The 15,060-nt window shown below is 32.6% G+C and overlaps 1 protein-coding gene across 1 annotated transcript in view; it reads left to right on the forward strand.

The window, feature by feature from the left end:
* Positions 1-3,714: 3,714 nt before the first annotated feature.
* The window catches only part of LOC110440518 (calmodulin-like protein 12), a 37,491-nt gene continuing 26,145 nt past the window's right edge, over positions 3,715-15,060 (forward strand). Inside the window, exons 1-4 of the mRNA XM_021483643.1 lie at positions 3,715-3,944; positions 4,386-4,416; positions 9,297-9,437; positions 11,077-11,322. Coding sequence (XP_021339318.1) covers positions 3,942-3,944; positions 4,386-4,416; positions 9,297-9,437; positions 11,077-11,322 — 421 coding nt within the window. The 5' untranslated portion in view covers positions 3,715-3,941. The remainder of the gene's footprint in view (positions 3,945-4,385; positions 4,417-9,296; positions 9,438-11,076; positions 11,323-15,060) is intronic.

Genomic DNA, 15,060 nt, shown 5'->3' on the forward strand with positions numbered 1-15,060 from the left:
TAACCGATCACATTTATGTCTTAAAAACAACTTCAGACATGATCTAACTGATCACATTTATGTCTTAAACACAACTTCATACATGATCTAACTGATAACATTTATGTCTTAAAAACAACTTCATACATGATCTAACTGATAACATTTATGTCTTAAAAACAACTTCATACATGATGTAACCGATCACATTTATGTCTTAAATACAACTTCATACATGATCTAACCGATCACATTTATTACAACTTCATACATGATTTAACCGATCACATTTATGTCTTAAAAACAACTTCAGACATGATCTAACTGATCACATTTATGTCTTAAACACAACTTCATACATGATCTAACTGATAACATTTATGTCTTAAAAACAACTTCATACATGATCTAATCGATCACATTTATGTCTTAAAAACAATTTCATACATGATCTAACCGATCACATTTATGTCTTACAAACAACTTCATACATGATCTAACTGATCACATTTATCTCTTAAAAACAATTTCATACATGATCTAACCGATCACATTTATGTCTTACAAACAACTTCATACATGATCTAACTGATCACATTTATCTCTTAAAAACAATTTCATACATGATCTAACCGATCACATTTATGTCTTATAAACAACTTCATACATGATCTAATCGATCACATTTATGTCTTAAAAACAATTTCATACATGATCTAACCGATCACATTTATGTCTTATAAACAACTTCATACATGATCTAATCGATCACATTTATGTCTTAAAAACAATTTCATACATGATCTAACCGATCACATTTATGTCTTAAATACAACTTCATACATGATCTAACCGATCACATTTATTACAACTTCATACATGATTTAACCGATCACATTTATGTCTTAAAAACAACTTCATACATGATCTAATCGATCACATTTATGTCTTAAAAACAATTTCATACATGATCTAACCGATCACATTTATGTCTAAAAAACAACTTCATACATGATCTAACCGATCACATTTATTACAACTTCATACATGATTTAACCGATCACATTTATGTCTTAAAAACAACTTCATACATGATCTAACCGATCACATTTATGTCTTAAAAACAACTTCAGACATGTACTTAATGACTTCAAAGATGTTCAAGGACTACAGTGATGTCCTGAAAAATCACAGATGTGTCCTAAAATACTTGAGAGATATCCTTAACTATTACAGAAATGTCGTTAACAATTAGAGAAACGTCCTAAAAAGTGTCAATAATGGCTAAACATTTCCATCGCGAATAAAAAGATGTCTTAAATTATTTCAGAAATTTCCTGAACGATTAGAGAGATGCCCTTAAGACTTCAGGCAACCATAGGAATTCTCTTAAGGTTCCCTTTTCCAATGCCCTGCTAGCAATATACGAAAATTCATTTTCATCAACCGGTGATTTAAGAATGCTGTCCCACTTAACTCGTACATACGACGTTCTCCCCTTAATTTCGTTTTGGATTCAACTGTAACACAATTATACCAGGACACTTCCTATGACCAAGTAACTCAGTCGGCTAGAAAAATAGTATAACAGTCTGAGATCCGGAGATTAAATCCCGCGGTCTAGCACAGCTGAATAATTATTTTTCAAAAATATGTCCCGTCATCTTTATTTTCTTTCTAAGAAATGATTAATCAAAGCTATACTAACGAAGGATCAAACAGTAAGCAAAGCATATACACATTGTTTGGTATTGGGATCCTCAAATTCATGTCAGTACAAAAATGAAGGGTTTTTTTATACTCGCAAAATACCAATTATCAATATACACATTTTTTTTTTTTTTTTTTTAAATGTTCCCCAACCATTGTTTGTTTGACGGACACACGAGATGCAGATTGAATAAAGTTTTGGTCGCTCTCAGGGTCTGCAGGGAAACATACCATTCCATTTGTATGAAGATCGATGTTTTCGATTATGTTAATAAGTGCGCCTTGTGATGATTCGTGGACATGACGTTACCTGTTTTGACCCAGATTTACATAACAGGTGAAGCAGAAGACGCTTACCCTTCAGGAACAACTGGCCTTTTTTCATTATGCGTTTGCATCACATAAGGCATATTTTGCCCTAGTTTTATCGATTTTGAGTTCGAATTATGGTTTTGCTGAAACTTTGGTATTCTCTTTATCTTCAATACCTATGATAGAGTAAAGTTAATATGTCACCACTTAATACCTCTACGCATGCACGATTTATCAAATACTTAATCCCTTGGAGTACAAATGTTATCCAACACGATGCTTGCCGGATGTTTGTCAACTTAAGTCCCCCCTCCCCCTCCCCCGAGACTCATTTGGTATGCCGTGTTTTACAAAGTTTCCGGTTAAGAGGTGGGGGGAAAGGGTCAGGCATTGTGTAGGTATGTGTGATATACCTACTGATAAACGAATTTATCTCGTAGGCATTGGTTACATGTACCACAGGCAATCTTTTATTAATTCTTCCGATTTCGTCTTTAAATACTCCATATAATGATAATAATAATATTCAACATTTGATGTAGCGCCCTATCAAGCTAACAAAAGCCACTCTAAAGCGCTTTACAGTACATAGATTTAGAATTAATACAATAAGCATATACATTAATCAATACAATTTTTGAGAAAATCACAGGAGCTGCCTTATCATGCGCAAACTACTAGTCCTATGCCACCTGGCTAATATCTCCCTATGTATGTATGCTTGCGTGTGTGCTGGAGATATAATGTGTTCTGTTCGTAGCGGGACCGCGCTTCCAACGGCATCAAGTATAGTGCCACCTCACTTGAATGCTACAGCACAGATACCTCAACATCCACCCCAGACCAATGTTTACTCCACCTTGGTTGTTGCAGTTGTGTGGGCAGGAAAAAACACCTTCTCTGAATATCCATGCGTACGACGACTTCAAGGATCGAACCCCGGCCGCCTGCGTGGAAGGCAGGAGTATTAACCACTCAACCAATCCGCCCATATGGTATCGACATTACAAAGTTTATTCTAAAACGACCCCATATTGAGTCGACATTTACACAAATGGTGCCATTGTTACAAATGTGAAAAGTACGTCGTACAAACACGTGATTTACCTACAGTGTTTTGAGATACCACCAGAACAGATAGCCGTACGCACTGCGCTGGAGTACATTTATACAATTCACAACAGGGTATACCACGGAATTCATAATCAGGAGGAACAATGTTAAATTTGACCGTTTAAGACACAACACAGTCACAAATTCGATCATAGATACATGTACTCCAAATCAATAACCGACGTTCATGGGAAAAATTGAAGATTGAAAAAAAAGATTTAAACACGTTTATTTCAAATTGAATTTTAAATTATCAACTCGGATTTTGATTAGAATAGAATAGTTCGTCATTGATTGTCTTATATATACAATAAATTAAAAACCGGGTAGGTTGGGTCAGTTTTTCTTTTTCTTTTAATTAGATTTAGACGTTAATTAGTATAATATTTAAAGAAGTGAACTTTCATTCCTGTTTATAGAGTAATAGCTCGAGGATAGGTAAACATATCATGCATACCTTCCTTATGGAGCACGCTATAAGGTAAACATGACTCACTGTCGAAGATATTGCTAGAATTAATGTTCTATTACGAAGCGAATAAATACTACATTGGGCTCATTCAGGAATCGGAGCTTTTGGAAATACACACAACATTTATTTGATTATCCACTATTCAACAAGATCTGTAAACTTAAATGGACGGATAATTGACAATAACTACCCCCAGACTTGATACCCCGTTACACTCCAGCACTCGTCCAAAGACGCATTCCACACAGTGATTTAAACACCCTTTGTTTTATAAATATAAACACAACCGCCATTACCCTTCGACAAACGCATGATCCTACCACGTGAATGAAGAGGAATCCTCACACAGCTGAACATGGTATGAGATATTTCCTTAGTTTGATAAAGATGTTATAATGTTGAATACATTTTCCAGCACGTTGAAAATGATAGGTTCATGTGTATTTCTGTTGTTATTGATGTTATTTAAAGCAGTTTTGATATCCAGGGATTCATATATACAAAACGTTTGCTTTAAATATTTTTGGTGACTAATTGTTTATACTACACGTAATATGTTTGATATATTTTGCACTTAAGTTAAGTACAATTAATAGTTTGACACAAACAGACGGCAAATTTCTTCAAATTGATATTGATTCAATCTGATTCTAATCACTCTTTGTACATTGTTCACATATTAAATTTTGCAATCCTCGCTTCAAATGCCTACCTTTAAGTACAACTTGTCGAATTGAGAAATAGCATTGTATTTGTGTGTATTAGAGTGAATTTACCTATGCTTCTTTACTGATTACAGGTGGAACATCTAACAGAGGAGCAGATAAATGGTACGTAGGTGAAATATGTCACAGAGTCGTTTGTGTGCTACTTAGTTCCTAGCCTTAGGTATATTAATATGTTGTGAAGGAAGAGTAAATATAATACTACATATACATGTTTATAACGATACAGAAGAATAAATATAATACTACATATACATGTATATTATGACACAGAAGAATAAATATAATACCACATATACATGTATATAACGACACAGAAGAATAAATATAATACTACATATACATGTATATAACGACACAGAAGAATAAATATAATACTACATATACATGTATATAACGACACAGAAGAATAAATATAATACTACATATACATGTATATAACGACACAGAAGAATAAATATAATACTACATATACATGTATATAACGACACAGAAGAATAAATATAATACTACATATACATGTATATAACGACACAGAAGAATAAATATAATACTACATATACATGTATATAACGACACAGAAGAATAAATATAATACTACATATACATGTATATAACGACACAGAAGAATAAATATAATACTACATATACATGTATATAACGACACAGAAGAATAAATATAATACTACATATACATGTATATAACGACACAGAAGAATAAATATAATACTACATATACATGTATATAACGACACAGAAGAATAAATATAATACTACATATACATGTATATAACGACACAGAAGAATAAATATAATACTACATATACATGTATATAACGACACAGAAGAATAAATATAATACTACATATACATGTATATAACGACACAGAAGAATAAATATAATACTACATATACATGTATATAACGACACAGAAGAATAAATATAATACTACATATACATGTATATAACGACACAGAAGAATAAATATAATACTACATATACATGTATATAACGACACAGAAGAATAAATATAATACTACATATACATGTATATAACGACACAGAAGAATAAATATAATACTACATATACATGTATATAACGACACAGAAGAATAAATATAATACTACATATACATGTATATAACGACACAGAAGAATAAATATAATACTACATATACATGTATATAACGACACAGAAGAATAAATATAATACTACATATACATGTATATAACGACACAGAAGAATAAATATAATACTACATATACATGTATATAACGACACAGAAGAATAAATATAATACTACATATACATGTATATAACGACACAGAAGAATAAATATAATACTACATATACATGTATATAACGACACAGAAGAATAAATATAATACTACATATACATGTATATAACGACACAGAAGAATAAATATAATACTACATATACATGTATATAACGACACAGAAGAATAAATATAATACTACATATACATGTATATAACGACACAGAAGAATAAATATAATACTACATATACATGTATATAACGACACAGAAGAATAAATATAATACTACATATACATGTATATAACGACACAGAAGAATAAATATAATACTACATATACATGTATATAACGACACAGAAGAATAAATATAATACTACATATACATGTATATAACGACACAGAAGAATAAATATAATACTACATATACATGTATATAACGACACAGAAGAATAAATATAATACTACATATACATGTATATAACGACACAGAAGAATAAATATAATACTACATATACATGTATATAACGACACAGAAGAATAAATATAATACTACATATACATGTATATAACGACACAGAAGAATAAATATAATACTACATATACATGTATATAACGACACAGAAGAATAAATATAATACTACATATACATGTATATAACGACACAGAAGAATAAATATAATACTACATATACATGTATATAACGACACAGAAGAATAAATATAATACTACATATACATGTATATAACGACACAGAAGAATAAATATAATACTACATATACATGTATATAACGACACAGAAGAATAAATATAATACTACATATACATGTATATAACGACACAGAAGAATAAATATAATACTACATATACATGTATATAACGACACAGAAGAATAAATATAATACTACATATACATGTATATAACGACACAGAAGAATAAATATAATACTACATATACATGTATATAACGACACAGAAGAATAAATATAATACTACATATACATGTATATAACGACACAGAAGAATAAATATAATACTACATATACATGTATATAACGACACAGAAGAATAAATATAATACTACATATACATGTATATAACGACACAGAAGAATAAATATAATACTACATATACATGTATATAACGACACAGAAGAATAAATATAATACTACATATACATGTATATAACGACACAGAAGAATAAATATAATACTACATATACATGTATATAACGACACAGAAGAATAAATATAATACTACATATACATGTATATAACGACACAGAAGAATAAATATAATACTACATATACATGTATATAACGACACAGAAGAATAAATATAATACTACATATACATGTATATAACGACACAGAAGAATAAATATAATACTACATATACATGTATATAACGACACAGAAGAATAAATATAATACTACATATACATGTATATAACGACACAGAAGAATAAATATAATACTACATATACATGTATATAACGACACAGAAGAATAAATATAATACTACATATACATGTATATAACGACACAGAAGAATAAATATAATACTACATATACATGTATATAACGACACAGAAGAATAAATATAATACTACATATACATGTATATAACGACACAGAAGAATAAATATAATACTACATATACATGTATATAACGACACAGAAGAATAAATATAATACTACATATACATGTATATAACGACACAGAAGAATAAATATAATACTACATATACATGTATATAACGACACAGAAGAATAAATATAATACTACATATACATGTATATAACGACACAGAAGAATAAATATAATACTACATATACATGTATATAACGACACAGAAGAATAAATATAATACTACATATACATGTATATAACGACACAGAAGAATAAATATAATACTACATATACATGTATATAACGACACAGAAGAATAAATATAATACTACATATACATGTATATAACGACACAGAAGAATAAATATAATACTACATATACATGTATATAACGACACAGAAGAATAAATATAATACTACATATACATGTATATAACGACACAGAAGAATAAATATAATACTACATATACATGTATATAACGACACAGAAGAATAAATATAATACTACATATACATGTATATAACGACACAGAAGAATAAATATAATACTACATATACATGTATATAACGACACAGAAGAATAAATATAATACTACATATACATGTATATAACGACACAGAAGAATAAATATAATACTACATATACATGTATATAACGACACAGAAGAATAAATATAATACTACATATACATGTATATAACGACACAGAAGAATAAATATAATACTACATATACATGTATATAACGACACAGAAGAATAAATATAATACTACATATACATGTATATAACGACACAGAAGAATAAATATAATACTACATATACATGTATATAACGACACAGAAGAATAAATATAATACTACATATACATGTATATAACGACACAGAAGAATAAATATAATACTACATATACATGTATATAACGACACAGAAGAATAAATATAATACTACATATACATGTATATAACGACACAGAAGAATAAATATAATACTACATATACATGTATATAACGACACAGAAGAATAAATATAATACTACATATACATGTATATAACGACACAGAAGAATAAATATAATACTACATATACATGTATATAACGACACAGAAGAATAAATATAATACTACATATACATGTATATAACGACACAGAAGAATAAATATAATACTACATATACATGTATATAACGACACAGAAGAATAAATATAATACTACATATACATGTATATAACGACACAGAAGAATAAATATAATACTACATATACATGTATATAACGACACAGAAGAATAAATATAATACTACATATACATGTATATAACGACACAGAAGAATAAATATAATACTACATATACATGTATATAACGACACAGAAGAATAAATATAATACTACATATACATGTTTATAACGACACAGAAGAATAAATATAATACTACATATACATGTATATAACGACACAGAAGAATAAATATAATACCACATATACATGTATATTACGACACAGAAGAACAGAATGGTAGTGCCTGTCCAAGGTAAAAGTGTATGTTTGTAACTGTGGTTTCGTTCCTTGATTCTAAATTGGCCTCTCTTTGGTCGCAGGATCATCGATATGTAGCATATCGACCCCATGTTTCTATGTTTGCCTTGCACACACACACACCTTGTCACGATTCTCACTATTAGGATATCTAATCTCATGTTAACTAAAAACATTACAGGTATATGTTATATGAAAATTAAAGACTTTCATCTCGGTCTTTTTTTGTAATATGGGCCTGAGAGAGTAATATATATCATTCTTTTAGGTCTATATAACAACGTATCGACCTCGACTCAAGTCCATAATTGATAAATATATTATGCAACGTAAACATAGTATATATTTAGCAAAATCATATGCTAATGGACGAAGTAGCTACGGCTTCGATTGTCAAATATGCCAATAAACAAATTTAGATCATTTTCTAGTAACCATTTATCGTAGAGGAAGACGAGTTATCAATTTTGAAAGTTTGAAAATATACTGTAATTTAGATGTCCAGATGATATATCTGTTTATACCTTTGTAATACACTTGTAGAGTTTAAAGAAGCATTTGTAGTCTTTGATGCCGGTGACAGTGCAATACCAGCTAAGGACTGTGGGACCGTAATGAGATCACTAGGATACAACCCAACACAATCTCAGCTCACAGAATGGGTGGCAGCGGCAGATAGAGATGGTTAGTGAAATATATAGCTAAACATATTTAATCGTTACACCCATGTTCCCTGTAATCTCACTATCTGGCCTCCGCTAACTCAGTTGTCCCTCTATCCAGCCTCCGCTAACTCAGTTGTCCCACTATCCAGCCTCCACTAGCCTGTTTGTCTCCGCTAACTCATTTGTCCCTCTATCCAGCCTCCGCTAACTCAGTGTCCCCACTATCCAGCCTCCACTAGCCTGTTTGTCTCCGCTAACTCATTTGACCCTCTATCCAGCCTCCGCTAACTCGGTTATCTCAATATCCAGCATACGCTAACCCAGTTATCGCTAACCCAGTTATCCCACTATCCAGCCGTCTCCGCTAACTCAGCTGTCCCTCTATCCAGCCTCCGCTAACTCGGTTATCTCAATATCCAGCATACGCTAACCCAGTTATCCCACTATCCAGCCTCCGCTAGCCTGTTTGTCTCCGCTAACTCAGATGTCTCTCTATCCAGCCTCCGCTAACTCGGTTATCTCAATATCCAGCATACGCTAACCCAGTTATCCCACTATCCAGCCTCCGCAAGCCTGTTTGTCTCCGCTAACTCATTTGCCCCTCTATCCAGCCTCCGCTAACTCGGTTATCCCACTATCCAGCCTCCGCTAGCCTGTTTGTCTCCGTTAACTCATTTGTCCCTCTATTCAGCCTCCGCTAACCCGGTTATCCCACTACCCAGCCTCCGCTAGCCTGTTTTTCTCCGCTAACTCAGTTGTCCCTCTATCCAGCCTCCGCTTACTCGGTTATCTCACTATGCAGCATACGCTAACCGTGTTATCCCACTATCCAGCCTCCGCAAGCCTGTTTGTCTCCGCTAACTCATTTGTCCCTCTATCCAGCCTCCGCTAACTCGGTTATCTCACTATCCAGCATACGCTAACCCGGTTATCCCACTATCCAGCCTCCGCTAGCCTGTTTGTCTCACTATCCAATCCTCGCTTACTCGGTTGGCCCTCTATCCAGACCCCGCTAGCCCGGTTGTCTCACTATAAAGACTCCGCTAACTCGATTGCCTCTCTGCCCAGCCTCCGCTTACCCGTTATCTGAATCTCACTATCATAACCCGGTTATCCCACTATCCAGCCTTCGCTTACCTGGTTTTCCCACTATCCAGCCTCCGCTAACCCGGTTGTTCCAATATTCAGCCTCCACTTAACGTTTTGTCTCACTTCCCAGTCTTCGTCAATCCTGATGGCCCATTTACAGGCAACCGCGAATCCTTTTGGCCCGCTATTAGCCCTCGAATAACTGTGTTGTCCCACATTCAAGCCTCCACTAATCATATTGTCCCGCTGCAACACCTCCACTAATCCAAGTGTCTTACTTTCCAGTCTCCAATAACCCACTTGTCCAACTATCAAACCAATGTATTCAAAGAGATGATGACTTTTTCTATAAGCAATTGTTTTGAACATAAGACTACCTTGCAATCTAACCACATCTGATGGAAATGAAAATGGCCAAATTATCTACATAAGCACTGTTCCTACTAAGAACTAAGATGTTGGAGTTTTTTATATTCAGGATTTAATAACACATCTGTTCAGTTTGTGCACATTCTACTTAGTTATTTAGCAGAAGTCCCGTAAATCCCTACGGCTTTGGTGTTTTATAGGTACTGGGTTGGTCGATTTCCCCAGTTTTCTAGTAATGATGGCCAAAAAATTGGAGGATCCCGAGGAGGACGAAGAAGAAATGAAAGAATATTTTCGTACTTTCGACACGGAAGGGACAGGGTTCCTTAATGCTGCAGAATTTCGTAATATGATGACAAGCATTGGTGACAAACTGACCGATGACGAGGTGGACGAGATGATAAGAGAAGCCGACCTCGATGGAAATGGCCACATTAACTATGAAGGTAACAGTGATGTATCAACTATTATATAATCAACCAATCTCTACGTTAAACCTGACCAAAATGTATGATAGGTATATAATGATAGCTACTGATCAAAGTTTTGTGTTTTGTATATAAAGGTTGTCAAGTTTGACATGCTTAAGAATCTAGTTACAAACGAATGATGCCTTATATGTACATAGGGAGAGTAAGAAATGCATGTTACAAATCTATATAGAAATAATATATCAGAAAAACATTCAAAGTCCTTGTCATCGTAAAATGTATATATATATAAAGAAAACATGGAGAAGTCCTTGTGTTGGAATTAAATATAAATATATATATATATATATATATAATACAAAGAGGTTCTCCCTAGCGCTTTCACCTCTTTAGAGGTTCATAAGGGGAACTGTTTATTTATATTGACAGGATAACAACACAACACAGATAGTGATGACATCAAGTGATAATAACATATATATATCAGATGCACGTTTATGTATAGTTATTGATTAACAAGGTAGAGGAGACACAAGCAACATATAAGCTACTAGTTGCATGTTGGATATGCTTGCCACATATTTATTTTTGTAACAGTTACATGTCATTTTATGATTTTTGTCATCTATCACTATTTTCAGCGTTTGTTACTATGATGTCCATGAAGTAGAGATGGTCGGATTAAAATGCCGCAACTGTACATGTATTAGGTAAGTAAATCAGACACTTTACAGCAAGACCTTGAACAGTATTTAAACACAGTTTTTTTTCTGTTACTTATTTGTTGCATAAACAATAACTACTGAGCAGAACATGTTCCAGTTGTTTTTAGATAAACATGACCGACAACGAAAACTCGATGTTGAAGCTATATTTTTCAATGCATAACATAGTCAGTTTTGCGCATTATATGAATATTGTATACTAAACAATTATTATTATATCCTTATTTGTCATTCATTTTATAGTTTAATGGCTGATATATATCTTTTTATTGTCTGTTTTGCAGAGTACTAGAACAAGAACAAGATATATGGATGTGGCTACATTTATAAGACTGCTTACAAACTTCGGAAGACATTGTGCAAATAACCATTAATCAACTCCATGATTCATGCACTGTTCTGAGCATTTGAGCAAGCAAGCAAACGGACACTATGATGAAATGAATTTCGTGTATATTACTCGGAAGTAAATTATGTAATTAATATTAATTGTTAATTAAGTATAATAAATAAACTATATAGTGCTATATTGCTGGAAAGAAGGTTTGCTTATGTGTGGATGTGTCGAAGGAGAGTCGCTATCTTGTTTACTAACTACGGACAAGGATTCATAATATGTTTATAAGTCAATAAACAGACGAAAGCACTTTCTTGAGTTGGTTATGCTATTTCATTATCCAATTAATAAGAAATACTGACAGCTAAATTGATAGAGAAATATGCTATTTCTCGCTGTGATATGATATCTGACACTTTTGTTTTCAAGGTACATGTTCATTGTACACGTTTAAGGCATATACTATTCGAAATATGGTATATGATATCTGACACTTTTGTTTTCAAGGTACATGTTCATTGTACACGTTTAAGGCATATACTATTCGAAAAATGGTATTTCTCTCTGTGATATGATATCTGACACTTTGGTTTTCAAGGTACATGTTCATTGTACACGTTTAAGGCATATAATATTCGAAATATGGTATTTCTCTCTGTGATATGATATCTGACACTTTTGTTTTCAAGGTCCATGTTCATTGTACACGTTTAAGGCATATAATATTCGAAATATAGTATTTCACTCTGTGATATGATATCTGACACTTTTGTTTTCAAGGTACATGTTCATTGTACACGTTTAAGGCATATAATATTCGAAATATGGTATTTCTCTCTGTGATATGAAGGTCGATGTTTTTGATGATGCTCATTAGAGTACCTTGTGGTTTTGTTGTCACTACCCCAGTTCTCGCTGTGAGGACGTGACATTACTTGGTTTCGAAATAGATTTACATGGCGGGTGTCATTGATGACGCAGAAGACGCTTACCCTTCGGGAGTAGTAATACCAATCGGTGTATCAATATGTCTGAAAAAAATATCACAGAAAAACGACAAAGGGTACCTATAAAACTCTTTTGATTAAACATATCATTTATATCTAATTAGTATTTAACGCCCACATTGCCGGAATAAATTCTAGTTACAAGATATCAGCTCATCCGCAGGTACTGATAGTCCAGCAGCAGACTCAACCGACTTGTAATGTTAAGTAATAGCTAGAAATATTAAAAAGATATTTCTGTATTTAAGAGATTTGTATGAGAGCCAAAGTTTTGTTACTGTAAGAGATAAACTACGACGGTTTTGTTATTATACAAGTTATTGGAGCCTTTGATTCAAGGTTATGCGCCCGTTAAAAAAAATGTGTACAAAAATTCATAAACCGGAATACCATGGGCACTTCAGTTGCTTTATAGGAATCCGTCATTGACTGATTGACAAGTTTAAAGAATGTCACACTTTTAGTAACTTTGTGTGGCAATAAAAATAGTTCATGCAGTCATCTTACATCAGACATTAATACGATTAAAACCAAATCCATTAATATATATTAATACCCGACGGAAAATAAGTACATCGAAACAGGTAATAAAGCTTAAGGGGCAAAAACACATTGTTTCAGCAGTATAGGGCATTGGAATCTAAACAATATGAATGATGAACGTAAGACAGATGGTAATAGATACAGGGTGATAGATACAGGGTAATAGATACAGGGTGATAGTTACAGGGTAATAGATACATGGTGATAGTTACAGGGTAATAGATACAGGGTGATAGATTAAGGGTGATAGATACAGGGTGATAGATTAAGGGTAATATATACAGGGTAATAGATACAGGGTGATATATACAGGGTGATAGATACAGGGTGAAAGATACAGGGTGATAGATACAGGGTGATAGTTACAGGGTAATAGATACATGGTGATAGTTACAGGGTAATAGATACAGGGTGATATATTAAGGGTGATAGATACAGGGTGATAGATTAAGGGTAATAGATACAGGGTGATATATACAAGGTAATAGATACAGGGTGATATATACAGGGTAATAGATACAGGGTGATATATACAGGGTGATAGATACAGGGTGATAGATACAGGGTAATAGATACAGGGTGATAGATAAAAGGTGATAGATGAAGGGTGATAGATACAGGATGATAGATAAAGGGTGATAGATACAGGGTGATATATACACGGTAATAGATACAAGGTGATAGGTACATGGTGATAGATACAGGGTAATATATACAGGGTCATAGATAAAGGGTGATATATACAGGGTCATAGATACAGGGTAATACATACAGGGTAATAGATACAGGGTGATATATACAGGGTGATAGATACAGGGTGATAGATACAGGGTGATATATACAAGGTAATAGATATAGGATAATAGATACAGGGTGATATATACAAGGTGATATATACAGGGATATAGATTCGGGTTGATAGATACATGTTGATAGATCCAGAGTGATATATACAGGGTGATAGATACAGGGTAATTGATACAGTGTGATAGATACAGGGTGAAAGATACAGGGTGATAGATACATGGTGATAGATACATGGTGATAGATACAGGGTAATAGATCCAGGGTAATATATACAGGGTAATAGATACAGTGTGATAGATACAGTGTGATAGATACAGGGTGATATATGCAGGGT

Source organism: Mizuhopecten yessoensis, unplaced genomic scaffold, assembly GCF_002113885.1.
Source record: "Mizuhopecten yessoensis strain PY_sf001 unplaced genomic scaffold, ASM211388v2 scaffold11183, whole genome shotgun sequence".
NCBI lineage: Eukaryota > Metazoa > Mollusca > Bivalvia > Pectinida > Pectinidae > Mizuhopecten > Mizuhopecten yessoensis.